General features: G+C 39.6%; 1 protein-coding gene across 1 annotated transcript in view; it reads right to left on the bottom strand.

The window, feature by feature from the left end:
- Positions 1-12477, bottom strand: part of DYTN (dystrotelin) — a 63787-nt gene that overhangs the window by 41974 nt on the left and 9336 nt on the right. The window contains exons 8-14 of the mRNA XM_065670112.1: positions 11845-11956; positions 10072-10214; positions 8311-8479; positions 6367-6437; positions 4852-5011; positions 3155-3626; positions 2466-2613 (exon numbers count right to left, since the gene is read on the bottom strand). Coding sequence (XP_065526184.1) covers positions 2468-2613; positions 3155-3626; positions 4852-5011; positions 6367-6437; positions 8311-8479; positions 10072-10214; positions 11845-11956 — 1273 coding nt within the window. The 3' untranslated portion in view covers positions 2466-2467. The remainder of the gene's footprint in view (positions 1-2465; positions 2614-3154; positions 3627-4851; positions 5012-6366; positions 6438-8310; positions 8480-10071; positions 10215-11844; positions 11957-12477) is intronic.

Raw genomic sequence — 12477 nt, 5'->3', positions numbered from 1 at the left:
ATTATCTAAAGTATATAAATATATCTAAAAGGCCCATTGTGCACAACTTTGTATTAACATAAAAGGCACAGTCTTCACCCACAGTCCCTACAGCTATTAAGACCAGCAACTAACAAGGAACTCAAGGGCTGGATGCCTCAGCCAAATAGGATTGGTATTGTAGTAGACCAGATGTTACCTGTTCCCATGTGCTCTCAAGCTCTAGAAAATCTGAAACCAGACAGATTATCTGAACAGGTACTGTTTATCTTAGATGCTCTTCCAAAGGGCCCTTTGTAAGAGGCTAGCGTTTCCACTTTAGATACATCCTTCCTGTAACAACAGGATCCCCTAGGAAAGGGCTGCTGGCAGCTTTCCTCTTCCCTTCAGATAGCAACAGAAATGGTGAAATGCCACTATGAGCCCAACTGATGTTTAGTTTAAACAAATTTGCAACACTACTTCAGCAGGCTTCTTAATTAACAGACGGTAGCATCCTTTGGGGAAAAGAGCAGGAAACAATTAGTACATAGAGGAAAGACTGAGAAAACAGATGAATCTCTAGCACAGGTTGCACATAGGTTCTCCATTGAACATTTGGAAACTGCTGACATAAAGGAGACAATCTGTGTTATTAATTGTCCTGAAATAACAAAGGGATGCAACTAATGACATGTAAAACTGTAAGTGATAAAGTTCCTAAAGGAATGCTTGCCTGAGGGAATTTCTTCTCTCTGACAGTCTCAGAGCATAATTCTATTTTATAATTTAGGTCTTGCTTTTATCCAGGTCTTAACAATTTGGCATTAAAAGACAATCAGAAGATGCTAATGTTTGTTACTGATTTACTCACTATAAATTGAGACTTTCTAGGGTGGCTGTGTTAAGAAAAAAAAAGTGCTGTGAGTGTGAGATGCAAGCAGATTTCCTGTACAGGAATAATTCAAAATGTCTCTATGTTTAAAGACAGGATATCATTTCCTACCACTTTTTGCTTTAAACTTCATTAGCAGATCTTGGGGTGAGCTAGGACTGCTTTTGCAGATACGGTTCCTACTTATTGTTTCTTGTCTGAGTGTGTCAGAAGAGCAAAGAAATGAACACGTCTGAAGTTGCTCTGTTACCAGCTGAACTGAGTAGCAACAAAATAAAGGTCTTGGGGTTTTGTTCCTTTCATCTTATAAAGACCTGGTAGTTAAACAGCTGCTTATTAGGATGGAAAAACACTTCCTTGAGTCTTTATGTGCTGCCATGCAGTAAGAGTTCATGGTGGTTCAGGAGCACCTATTTGCAGGAATTTGTGCTCCAGATCTACTAACAAATACTGGTTTGGTCCCATGCAACACAGCTATGACTGTTTCCAGCTGATTCTAATCCACATGCACTCACGCTTGAAGGAAACAAAGTCTCAACCAAAGCTGATGGATATTTTTCCATTATCAGAAGTTCTTTGTTGTTTGTATCTCTCTGCACTGGTATATTGCAAAAGCTACTAAGCCTCTATCGCACACTATATTCTGTTTGTGATAATACAAGTATCCACTTTCCAGGTACCTCATCCCTATATGTTTTGTGGGGTCATCCCCCTCAATTAGTTTCTTTACTTTTCAGCTACGTCACACTTCCTTTGCTAGAGACAAGCTACTTGTCAGCTTTCAGTTGCATACCATTATTTGTTGCTGTAATGCTTGGGTGTTTGCAGTAAGTGTAATTAAGGCCTCCTGCAAACAAAACTAGCAGAAAGAACCAGAAATGTTCATTAATATCACTACCACAGTGTAAGGTCTTTCAAGAAGGTGGCTGAGGTGCTACCAACAGAAAACAAGATTTCTAGCCATTTTTATGAGTCAGTCTGTTCCTTTATCTTGGTGATTATAATTAATTCTGAAAAATACAAGACCAGGAAAATCTGTGTGGAAAATTAAGCATTCTATTCCAATGTTGTCCCAGATATGTAAGTTAATCAGTAGTGGAAAGGCTCTTCTAAAACAATTAAATTCCTTTAAGTGTTCAAAGCATATTTTCTTTTAATTCAGTAGTTTGGAAAAATATGATTATATAAACAGCAAATATTAGGAAGTCTGACAATTAACAACTCATTTCTTCCTTTGGTCTAAGAAACAATGATGTGATAGCAAATACATCACTGAAATCACTTAACTGAACTCATATATATATTAAAAAAAATATTCCTGAAAGAAAAGCCATTATGGATTATACAGCACTAAGAAGAGAGGACAGTGCAGGACAGTTGTTACAGCCTGTGTAACGTTAATGAAGACATGCTGATTTTTGTCAGCTGGGCTAACATCTACTGCACAGGAGCTGGAAACCACCAACAGAAGCCACCAATAGTGTTAGGAATGTCGTTCTCTAACACTATTTATGGTCCCTGGTGAAGTCAGTAAATGCAGAAGTGTGTTATGCTGGGTTATTACAGCAAAATATCTGAGACACTTTTAAAAGACTGATATGGCATCAATTACCTTCAATAGTTCAGTGGAGCTGTAAGGGCAAGTGGTAGTTTCCATCCTGTACAAGCTGGTGAAGTCACTTGGTTGATGAGGTCAGAAAAGGATCTGCTGACATGTTCAGCTGTAGAGAAGAATTCCTGCTGCAAAGCAGACTGTTGAGCTGAAAAGTAGAACAGATTTTAAGACTTTCAGACCATTTAGGTGCTGTCAGAGCCGTAAAAAACTCTGTAAATTTCTAATTTTTTAGAAACGGCAGTTTTTTGCTGTCATTCTTTTTTTTACATCCTCATTCTCAAAAGTGAGACATCTTGACCTTTGAACAAAGCTCTAAGCAAGACCATTGATCCTACAAAGGGATTTTGTACTGCTGGAAGTCTGCCAGGGACTAGATTCATAGTTACGGTGTCAAAAGGGCAACAGAGAAGACCTCCAGTGCCCTCAACTGTAAGTTTGCTCCTCAACTGACTGCTAAGACTGATTTCCTCTCATGCACTTTGACTCATGTTTTAAATTAGTCCAACATAAGGAGCTATATTTCACCTTACAGGAATATGTTGTATCTTACGCTATACAGCTGGCATATTTCTACAATGGCAAAGGCAAGAATCTGGATCTCCTCTGAGGGTTAAATGATTATGAACTATATTATAAACTGGATGAAGGTGTGAAGACAGTGTCAAGAGACCTGGGAGAACTTATACCTGGTTGGGCTTGGAGAGACACTGCATCCTTTAGTTTCATCACTAGCTGCTGCAGTTCTACTTCCTCACTGGCTTCTTTCTCATCAGATGGTACCTTCACTGCAGTGGGAGTAAGAACTGTATTCCTCATGATGCCCCTGTGGGTGTTTTTTGTCAATTCAGGCATATCTGTTTGATTCTCTTTTGTTTTTTTATCCCGAGGTCTGTTGCTCTGCAGGGATGCTGGCTCCAGTGGGTCTTCTGAGAAGATGAAGTCCACTGCAGTGGGAACTTCAGGTATCTGTAAAAGTTGCATTCTGTTTGCAGAGTTGGAGGGATTCAAAGATTTCCAGTCTGCACATGTTCTGGAATTAGGCCGTATTTGGGCAGGATTCGGTCCATCCTGCAGTGTCCTTCCCAGCAAGATGTGAGGACTTCTTGGCATCATATATGGACACTGTACAAAAGGATGCTCTGATGACTGGAACATTGTCTACAACAGACAATACATAGAACCTACATTGTGAAAATCATTGATATTTTGATTTACTGACAGTACTAAAGTAGGTAAGAAAATAATTTCAGGTCTGGTGAACTAAACCAATTCTTTTCATGAATGAAATATTATCCTGCAATAGAATAAAATAAAATTTGTTTGGACAAATCTATGTGGCCATTTTTTTCCACAATTTCAATCTGAAGACATTATACGCTTTAATGCGATTGAAAAGTAAGAATAATAACATTTCAAGAGTAAAACTGCAGGAAAATTGTTCTAGAAGAATTGCACTAAGTGAAAAATATATGTGTATATTTAACACATATCAAACACCTCACACCCGTTAACATTCGGAATTCCAAAACTAGGTTGGTTGTCAGTGCCACCACTGTACTTGAATTTTCTAGACAGAACTATGATGGCAAATACTATCCACTGCATAAACACCGAGTCTGGTGCAACTGGGATCCCTGAGCTGACTGTGCATGTACTGGACACTAAACTGCATGCGTGGAGCCAGTCCTGCAAGCTGTGTACAGGTCAGTGTCACAGCATGCAGATGGAACGGTATGAAATGCCAGGTCATACTGGACTCCATGTGCAAGTGCTATAAAGCTGGTCAAGTGTACAATGCAGATGTGTCTGGCTTTTCTCTGTATTTGGCCATTCTTGAAACACACATGAAAAGCAGCAATGAAGAAAATGCTACAAACATGCTGCAGGTGGCAAACATGTCGGCATTCCCTGTGAAATAAGGACCTTTTTAGAACCTCAGAGAGATCTTAAATAAACAAGAGTCAATACAATTTAAAGGAAATAAAATATTTTCTGTTTGAGTAAAAAGTATTTTATTTATTCAGTGCCAACACAGAACTCTTCTCTAAAGAAAAGACTGCAATGAAATATTTAACATTTCTGTTGGAAACCATTTTCTCACTCATCTTCTTACTATATTGGAATATCCTCTCATTATTTTAACTGCCATAGTATCTAAATATCCCAGACATTGGTATCTGTGCTTGATGCTAAATATATACAGAATGACAAGTAAATCCTTGCTTCAAAGAGTTCAATTGCTTCCTCTGAAGGCAAGACTGTAAGCAGACAAGAGGAAGGTGCACAGAATAGTATCAAGACTGCTGGTCTGTAGCAGAAGGAGTAGTTAGTGTTCAGTAATTGCCTATAGCTATGAATATTTTTGCTCTATTTATCACTATACCTTTACTTCTTGCTTCATTTGCTGCAACTTCATTTGTAAGATTTCGTGGCTTGCTCTCAGGCTTTGGAGCTTTGCCTCTATTTTGCAGCTTTTCTCTTCCTGGCAGTTGTGAAGAAATTGCATTTTGCCCTTCCACTTGTTGAACTGCTTCTTCATGTACCTGCCAAGGGACACAGGAGGGTGGGAATTTTTCTAGCTCACACACACAAACGTATGCAGTCATGGAAAAGAGCAAACACTGTAGCACAAGCTTTCTCCTATTTGTCAGTTCAGGAAATTTTGTCAGCCTTGGGGTTAGAGGCCAGTACTACAGGAATTGGGCTGTAGCCATGGAATTAGCAACAACAGGAGCGTTTTAGATGAGGAAAGATGCGAACTGAGTGGAACTATAGTCAGGACTGGGCCTTGCATCTTGGGGTTTTACTTTTCCCATAAAGGTGGTTGCAACAGGAGAGACATTATAGCAGTCCCTCCGTCTAAAAGCAAACCACTTATGGCAACTCCCCAACCTGAAAGATTCCCGTCATTTCCACCTGGGCAGCAAAGGAGTAAAAGCAGCCTCTGACCCTTTGCCTGAGTTCCTTCTGTGCAGCTTGTTTGATGATACAAATAGTTCCTGCATAAGCCTCTTGTCCTTGGAAAGATCCTGTGATGATTGCAGTGAGAAGGGCCACCCTCCCCCACACACCACAGAAGATCTAGAAATTACCTACTTGGAGCACAGGCTGACAAAAATACCACCCAAATCTCTGTTCTAGAGTTGGGATTTCTCTAAGAAGTCAGGGTAGAAATACAGTTTTGTTTTCCCCATGGCGAAGGTGGAGACTGACAGAAAAGCTTGTTGACACTGTAGTACTAAACCAACTACTTCACAACACACAGCTGAAAAAGTTATCCCATTTGCTTAGTTACATCCAGAAGTTCACCTGATCCACTTCCTTTGGGTATGTGCTGGCCACAGACAAAAGCCACATCGATTTCACTGGAATTATGCAAGCCAAACCTTTTAAAATTAAAATTAGTATTACAGTGGTCGCTTAGAACAGCATTTAATGGGTCTTTACTGTAATATGGTGACTACCTTCAACTAACTCAGAGCCCAGTTCTGTGAACAGGCTAGTAAATGCTGGAAGTTGGTCCAGAAAAAAGAACAAAGAGCTTCCCATGAGTAATGTGATTCATTCACCCAGTTATATGATAAGCTCTGGGTCAGAGGGTGATGCAGTGTTTCAGGAGCAGGCTTCCCAGATAGCCTCTCAACTAGTGCTAATCTAAATGAAAGCTGAAGGTCTTTGTCATATCTCTGTCTTCTCATGTGAGAATAGAGTGGTGTAAAGACACAGACTTACAATGAAAATACAATTATTTTGATCTAGTCTTGGGGCGCCCTTGTGTAAATTTGGAGCAATAATTGTACATTGACTCATGAGAACGAAACAAAACAGGAACAGAGGGAACTGAACATACTGTAGGAAATAGAGTAGATTCAGTCATCATACTACTGCATTTACCTACCTGCCTTCATTACGAATACTTCTAATGGATTCGTGCATTTTTAACACATCTGCTTCAGAAGAGGCTATTGCCTGTAAATAAAAATATCTGTTCATAACTTTATCAGCAATAGCATTTCATTTTCTATGCAAAGTTTGCTACAAGAGGGTATGGCAAATTTGGAATTTGGTGTGTCTTGCAGATTTATTAGCTAACTTTTATTTAACTGATTGAAGTCATCTGATGCACTAAAGAATTTCTAATGGCTATTAGAATTGATTGCAAAATTTACTCTATAAAGCAAATTTATTGTTCTGTGATGAATTCTAAGTGTATGAGAACTTGCTTTGTTTTATGTTAAAACAAAACCCTCATTCCCTGGAATTTCTGATAAATGGAATATTCTGATTTGAGCAGTGAGACACTTGAACAGGCTGGACACAGTAGTTTTGGCTGCCCCATCCCTGGCAGTGTTCAAGGCCAGGTTGGATGGGGCTTTGAGCAACCTGGTGTAGTGGTAAGTGTCCCTGCACATAGAAGGAATGAGGTGATCTTTAAGGTCCCTTCCAACCCAAACCGTTCTGTGATTCTATGATTCTGTGAAGTCCCACAACTGCTCTGGGACAAGGAGATGGAGGGAGAGACTGGATGTAGAAGAGAGAAGCTCCTGGTCTTTGAATGGAAGTAGCAGTCTCTGGACCATGCAGGAGACAGTAGCCCAGAGGTTAGGGAGACAAACACTGCATTAGAGGTAAGCTGCTTTAGAGGCATGGCATAAACTTGGTTGGAATCAAGGCTGCTAGGAAATTTTAAGACTAAGAGCTGGGGCCTCAGCACCTCCAAGCTTTTGGATTCTATTAAAAGATATAATTTGACTTAGGGTCTGCATCTTTTTAAGAAACATTGAAATAACCTGCACTACAAGATGTTGGAAATCAGTATAAAACTGCTCTAAAAGAATTCTCAGCCCTGAGAGAAAATGAGCAAGAGAGCAACACACATGACAGAATCCCAGTGCAGGGATGCAAGTCCCATCTTAATGTCTTCTAAACCAACAAATGCCAGCCATCAAAATTATATGCTTAAGTAATGTCTGCCTACTGCTTCTCCTGCAGATATGTGCTGGCTGCCACCGTAGCTCAAGCTGGGCATTAGAGTTCTAAAATAGAGGTCTTGCAAAATGCATGACAGGAGTGGTAGCCTGAATGACCTGACATGCACACGCTAGTTCTCAGCTACTGCACCCCTGGCTTCTGGGAAGAACAAGACGAGTGGATAACACAAAGTGGTTTGAACACAACCCAGTGTTCCATATATTCTTAGTACGTGCAGAGCTACCAACCTCTCGTATAAATATAGAAAGAAAACACTGCTCTGCACTTATTTTTACCTACACTGTCCTACCCTCTCCTCTAGCATTCTTTCTATGCAGAGAACCTGGAAATGGATTAATGGAGAGCTTTTATGCATGAGTTATTTTAGTTGGAGTGAACACTACTCTGGGTTTATCTTGAAGAAGGGCCCATTCTGTCCTCTAGCTATTGCCATGGTGACAAAAATGGCCCGAGTCTAATAAGAATAAAGATGTCCTTCCTTGACATTTGCCTGCAGTTTGAAGACAGGATGGCGGTTTTTTCTGTCAGAATAGAGAGAGGCCTCAGTCTTAGCTTGTCTTTAATGTTGTCTTTAACTAAGACCACTTGGGAAAAAATAAAAACTAACAGCAAATATTCTTTAAAATACTTCTCAAGGTCACTGAAGTCAGTCACTAATCTGTGGAAGGTATCCAAATGAAGCTTCACTAAATTCTCAGACCACATTTTTTCCATAAATGAAAAATTAACAGAAGGGTGAAGCTGCCCATTACATTTCTTTTTTCACTGGTAATTAGAAGGCAAATAGATAGTTTCCTTGGTAGGTCTTCTTCACAGCTTTAGCACTATTTCAGGTTCATGTTTTGTTCACCTGAGCTTCTGTCTTGCCTCGCTCTGGTGTCTTGATGTTATTCTCACTCTTCTGCACTACAGTTCTGTTTTCAGATATGAACTTGTGTGACTCTAGGACAGGTCTGTCCATTAGGAAAGATGGGTTTTCAGGGCCAGGTAGCAGTGAAGCACCGAGTTCTTCAGGGGGACTGTATACCAACAAAGAAATAAAGAGTAGAGAAAGGATCAAGCATTATATGGTTTTGGTACCTAGAAAGATCAAAATAAAAATAATGCACTGTAAATAGACAGACAGCTGTGCCACTGAATAAGCACGAAGTACAGTTTAGCTGTCTGATGGCATATTTTAGCTGAAAGAATGAAAACAAATTCCACTCTTTCAACAGAGTCTCAGCAACAGGGTCTTCTTTCCACCCAGTTAATATCAGTGCAATTTGCTGCTTGCCTTTTTTGCTTCCTTTAGCAGAGATCTAAATATGTTCAGAAATTCAACTACAAAAAGATAGCAAAGGACCAGACACCCTGCTGTTCAGACCTTCTGTGCTAGGAAAAGTCCAGATACCTATCAGCCCCACTAATACCTGTAACAGCACCCCCAAACAAATTCTTTCTCTCATTGCTACCAAAGCATTAGGCAAGCCACCCCCCACAGAATTACAGAGAAATCTTGATTGTTCCCAGAAGGATTAAATGGCTTTCAAAATGAAGAAATATTTTTTGTCACTAGTTGGGAAATGTTAGCAGTGAAAAATGTTTTGCATTTTACCACAATCTAAAAAACAAATACTGAAATAATTTTCTCCATAAGCATCACTGTTAACTATTATCCATTGGTCTTTACTGTATATAAAAAATTGGTGTCTAATAGCAACATACTTACCTAGCAGTGTAGCATAATCACATTTTATAAACAGATTTTTCTCTTCCTTCACACAAGAATTAAATTAATTACTTTAGAGAGGAGTGATCATTTTTTCCCTATTTCAGTCTCACTGAAGCCTGATTTGGAGAACACATGCTAGATGCAAGAGAGTTGCTGGGTCTTTACACAACTGCGAAGGAATCATCCTTTTTATGTTCATAGTGCTTACCTTGTATAATCACTCCCTTCAGTTTCTACACCTAAATATCAACAAAAATCTCAGAGCAATGAAGGAAAAACTGCAGGGGAAAGTCACAACATGACCTCCAATGCTCACTATTAACCACTGTGACCAATGGAAATACAGTAATTAATTTAAATGTTGACTAAAAGCAGATAGAACCTATCTGAAAGAATTGGAATGGTGATATCAGCTACTCAGTATTTTGAGCAATCCCAAAAATTTTTTGTGGGATTTGCAACTCAGTGGGACTTGGGTAGAATGACTGTCAGTGAACTCACTGCAGGTCTCATGTGGAAAGCATTCACAATTGATTTCCAATGAGTTTGTCACAGAGGAGCTGCTTAAAAACAGTACGAAGTATTTGCAATGGTTGACCCTAGACTGAGCATAAAAAATGGCACAGAGAGAGGCAGGACATAAGGAATGAGGGAAATAAGACACAAGCATGTTATATTTTATAAGGCAACTGGTCATTACGTTGTCAACATGATAATCATGGTTAAGCTACAGAACAATGTGCAGCAGCTTCCCATTTATGCTCTCCCTTTTTAATGGAAAAGTCATGACATGGTGTCTGCATAACAAAATCACTTACTCAAAGGACATCATCAAGCAACGTCCACAGCCTGGCATACTATTCAGAGATCATAAACTCATTGGAAACAGAAACTCACAAAGACTTTTTGTGCGTATGGAAGTACGTCTCCTCCACTGCCTCCAGAGCCCTCCTCTGAGACTCCTCTCTTCTGCAGCGCCCTTGAAACAGGTTATTTCTGATGGTGCGGAGAAAGTGCTTTGCATTCGCCTTTGCTGACATCTATTGGAATGAGGGATAATAAAGAAGCAAGTGAATTTTCAAACAGACACTGCCCAGAAGTAGACACAGTCCAAGGCAAAGACAAGACATAAGAAAGCAAAGGTCCACCTCTTCAACAATTGAAGAGGCTCATGGCTACTGCCTGAGCCCTGGAAGGGGAGCTGAGGTGGATAGTAATGCAGAACCACAGGCAAATATGCCTCCAGTTCTGTTAAGTAAGCAAAACACTCTGCCTGGGCCAAAATGAGGCAGCCTGGAAATGCCTAATCCAGTATTCTGGTAGCTACAGTGATTAAACTTGTAGTCACAACAATAATTCTGCCTGACTAGTATCAAAGTTCCCTCTTAATCAATGGGCAGAAGTACTTTTATACTTGTAAGAAGTGTTAATAGGTACAGCCTTCTGTGCCTCACGTCCTGCTCTCATACATTATAGTAAAACCCACACTTCCATTTGTCACGGCAGTGTCAGGCTCAGGTACAACAACTAAGCTCAGCAGCTGTATCATACAAAGACACAAACCAATTCTGTCCCAGGAAGTGACTGCTGCAGAACATGGGGTGAGCCCTGACAGACTGAACAGGGAAACACAAAGACAGCAAACAGCATGTCTCCTAGAAATTTCTCAACGTGGTAATAACATTACCACAAGGTGTCAGCATGGAAAGGAAAAACGACGCTGGTATTTCAAATCCCCACTCAGTAGCCCACTCCCTGGTAAAGACAATGTGAAAACTTATGCAGCCAAGGACAGCATCAGCCAAGAGTGGAAGGTTTGGGAAAAGTGGTTTACCACTGATTCTTCTATGTCCCACACAAAGAAGATAAAAATGTTATCTGTCATAGTGAGTGAGTAGCTTATTTTTTTAATTTTGGTGTAGATTTTAGCAAAAAAAAAAAAAAAAAAAACCACAAAACATGGTTAATATTAGGGTAAGGCTTCATAATGGAAATCTAAATTCAGTGATCCAGTTGCAATATTGCAGCAATAATATGGGAAAGCTTAATGTCAGACAGTATAGGAGAGGGAAGGGATTTCATTTTGAAACAAAACTCATCTTCCAAACACAAATTCAGAGTGTTGAACTTTACCACCAGTGTGATGACAGTACAAGTTGCCCCTGTAACAGAGCCCAAATATGTGACATGAACTTAGCTGGGCCCATGCCGCCCCTTTGTGCTGCATCCCTGACAGAGACAAATGAGTCCAAATAGCTTGCAATAAAGTGAAAAAGCTCTGAAATAAATGACATTTCATGCAGGATTTTGTACAACTTTAAAATTAATCAATTTCTGAGTGAGTCCACATTGGGATTGAGAAGAAGAAGCACTGAGGCACACTGGCTGTCATTTCCTCGGGTTTAAGGATAATCTGAGAATAGCAAATTTGCTATAAAATTCCTTAGGAAGAGGACTTGTACTATGACATTTCATGGCTCTATTCAGAACTAAGCACTCCATCTAAAGTTAGAAGCCCCCTTTTTTCTTTTTCCTGACTCACTAATATGTCATGCCCATTATGGGTAATATACACAGAATTTCATAATCAACTCACTTCAAGAGTCTACTGCCTACTTGCCTACATGAAAAACCTGAATAGGGAAATGAATCAGTACAATGGGACTCCACCTGCACACAGTGTTCCATAACAGGATGTGACCTCTTGTGTGGTTTGCTGAGACGGCCAGTGAAAAAGCAGACTTGGCAAAGGTCAAAATTGAGGCACTTCAGACAGCGATACCTGTAAGGGAAAACAGAAGGATTAAGTTACTTCCCCACAAGTAAAAATATGGTGTAAGTGAGCTTAATTACTGGAAATACAGATCCCTGGGTTCAGAAATGCAGAGAAGCACGTTTGTTAGACCAACAACTTTCTTCAGCATTCTCTGAATTCAAGAGTTATTTTATTCTGGTCTTCTCCAGAACCCAATAATGATATTGGTATTATTTATTTCTGCATCAAAATCCAGTTCAAGGAAGAAACAGTTTTTCTAACACAGTTCCTGAGAATGCAGTTGTATCTTCATATGTTTCTGAGGCCTCAACTTACCTCTATTTGCTGCTGTCATGGAACTGTAATATCATTACATTATTGACATAGGATTTGCAACTTAAAAAAAAACACAAAAAAAATGCAAAAACTAAACCTGCAGGCTTGCTATTAGTGAGGAGAGAAGAATAGTAAAATGATTTTCTGAACATTCTGGTCAGTATGTAATGGATAGTGTTCTTTTTATACCATTAGTCCATTTTGTACCATTA

The sequence above is a fragment of the Lathamus discolor genome, chromosome 3 (genome assembly GCF_037157495.1).
Source record: "Lathamus discolor isolate bLatDis1 chromosome 3, bLatDis1.hap1, whole genome shotgun sequence".
Classification (NCBI taxonomy): domain Eukaryota; kingdom Metazoa; phylum Chordata; class Aves; order Psittaciformes; family Psittacidae; genus Lathamus; species Lathamus discolor.
The sequence above is the reverse complement of the archived record's forward strand: the minus strand, read 5'-3'. Positions and strand labels throughout refer to the sequence as shown.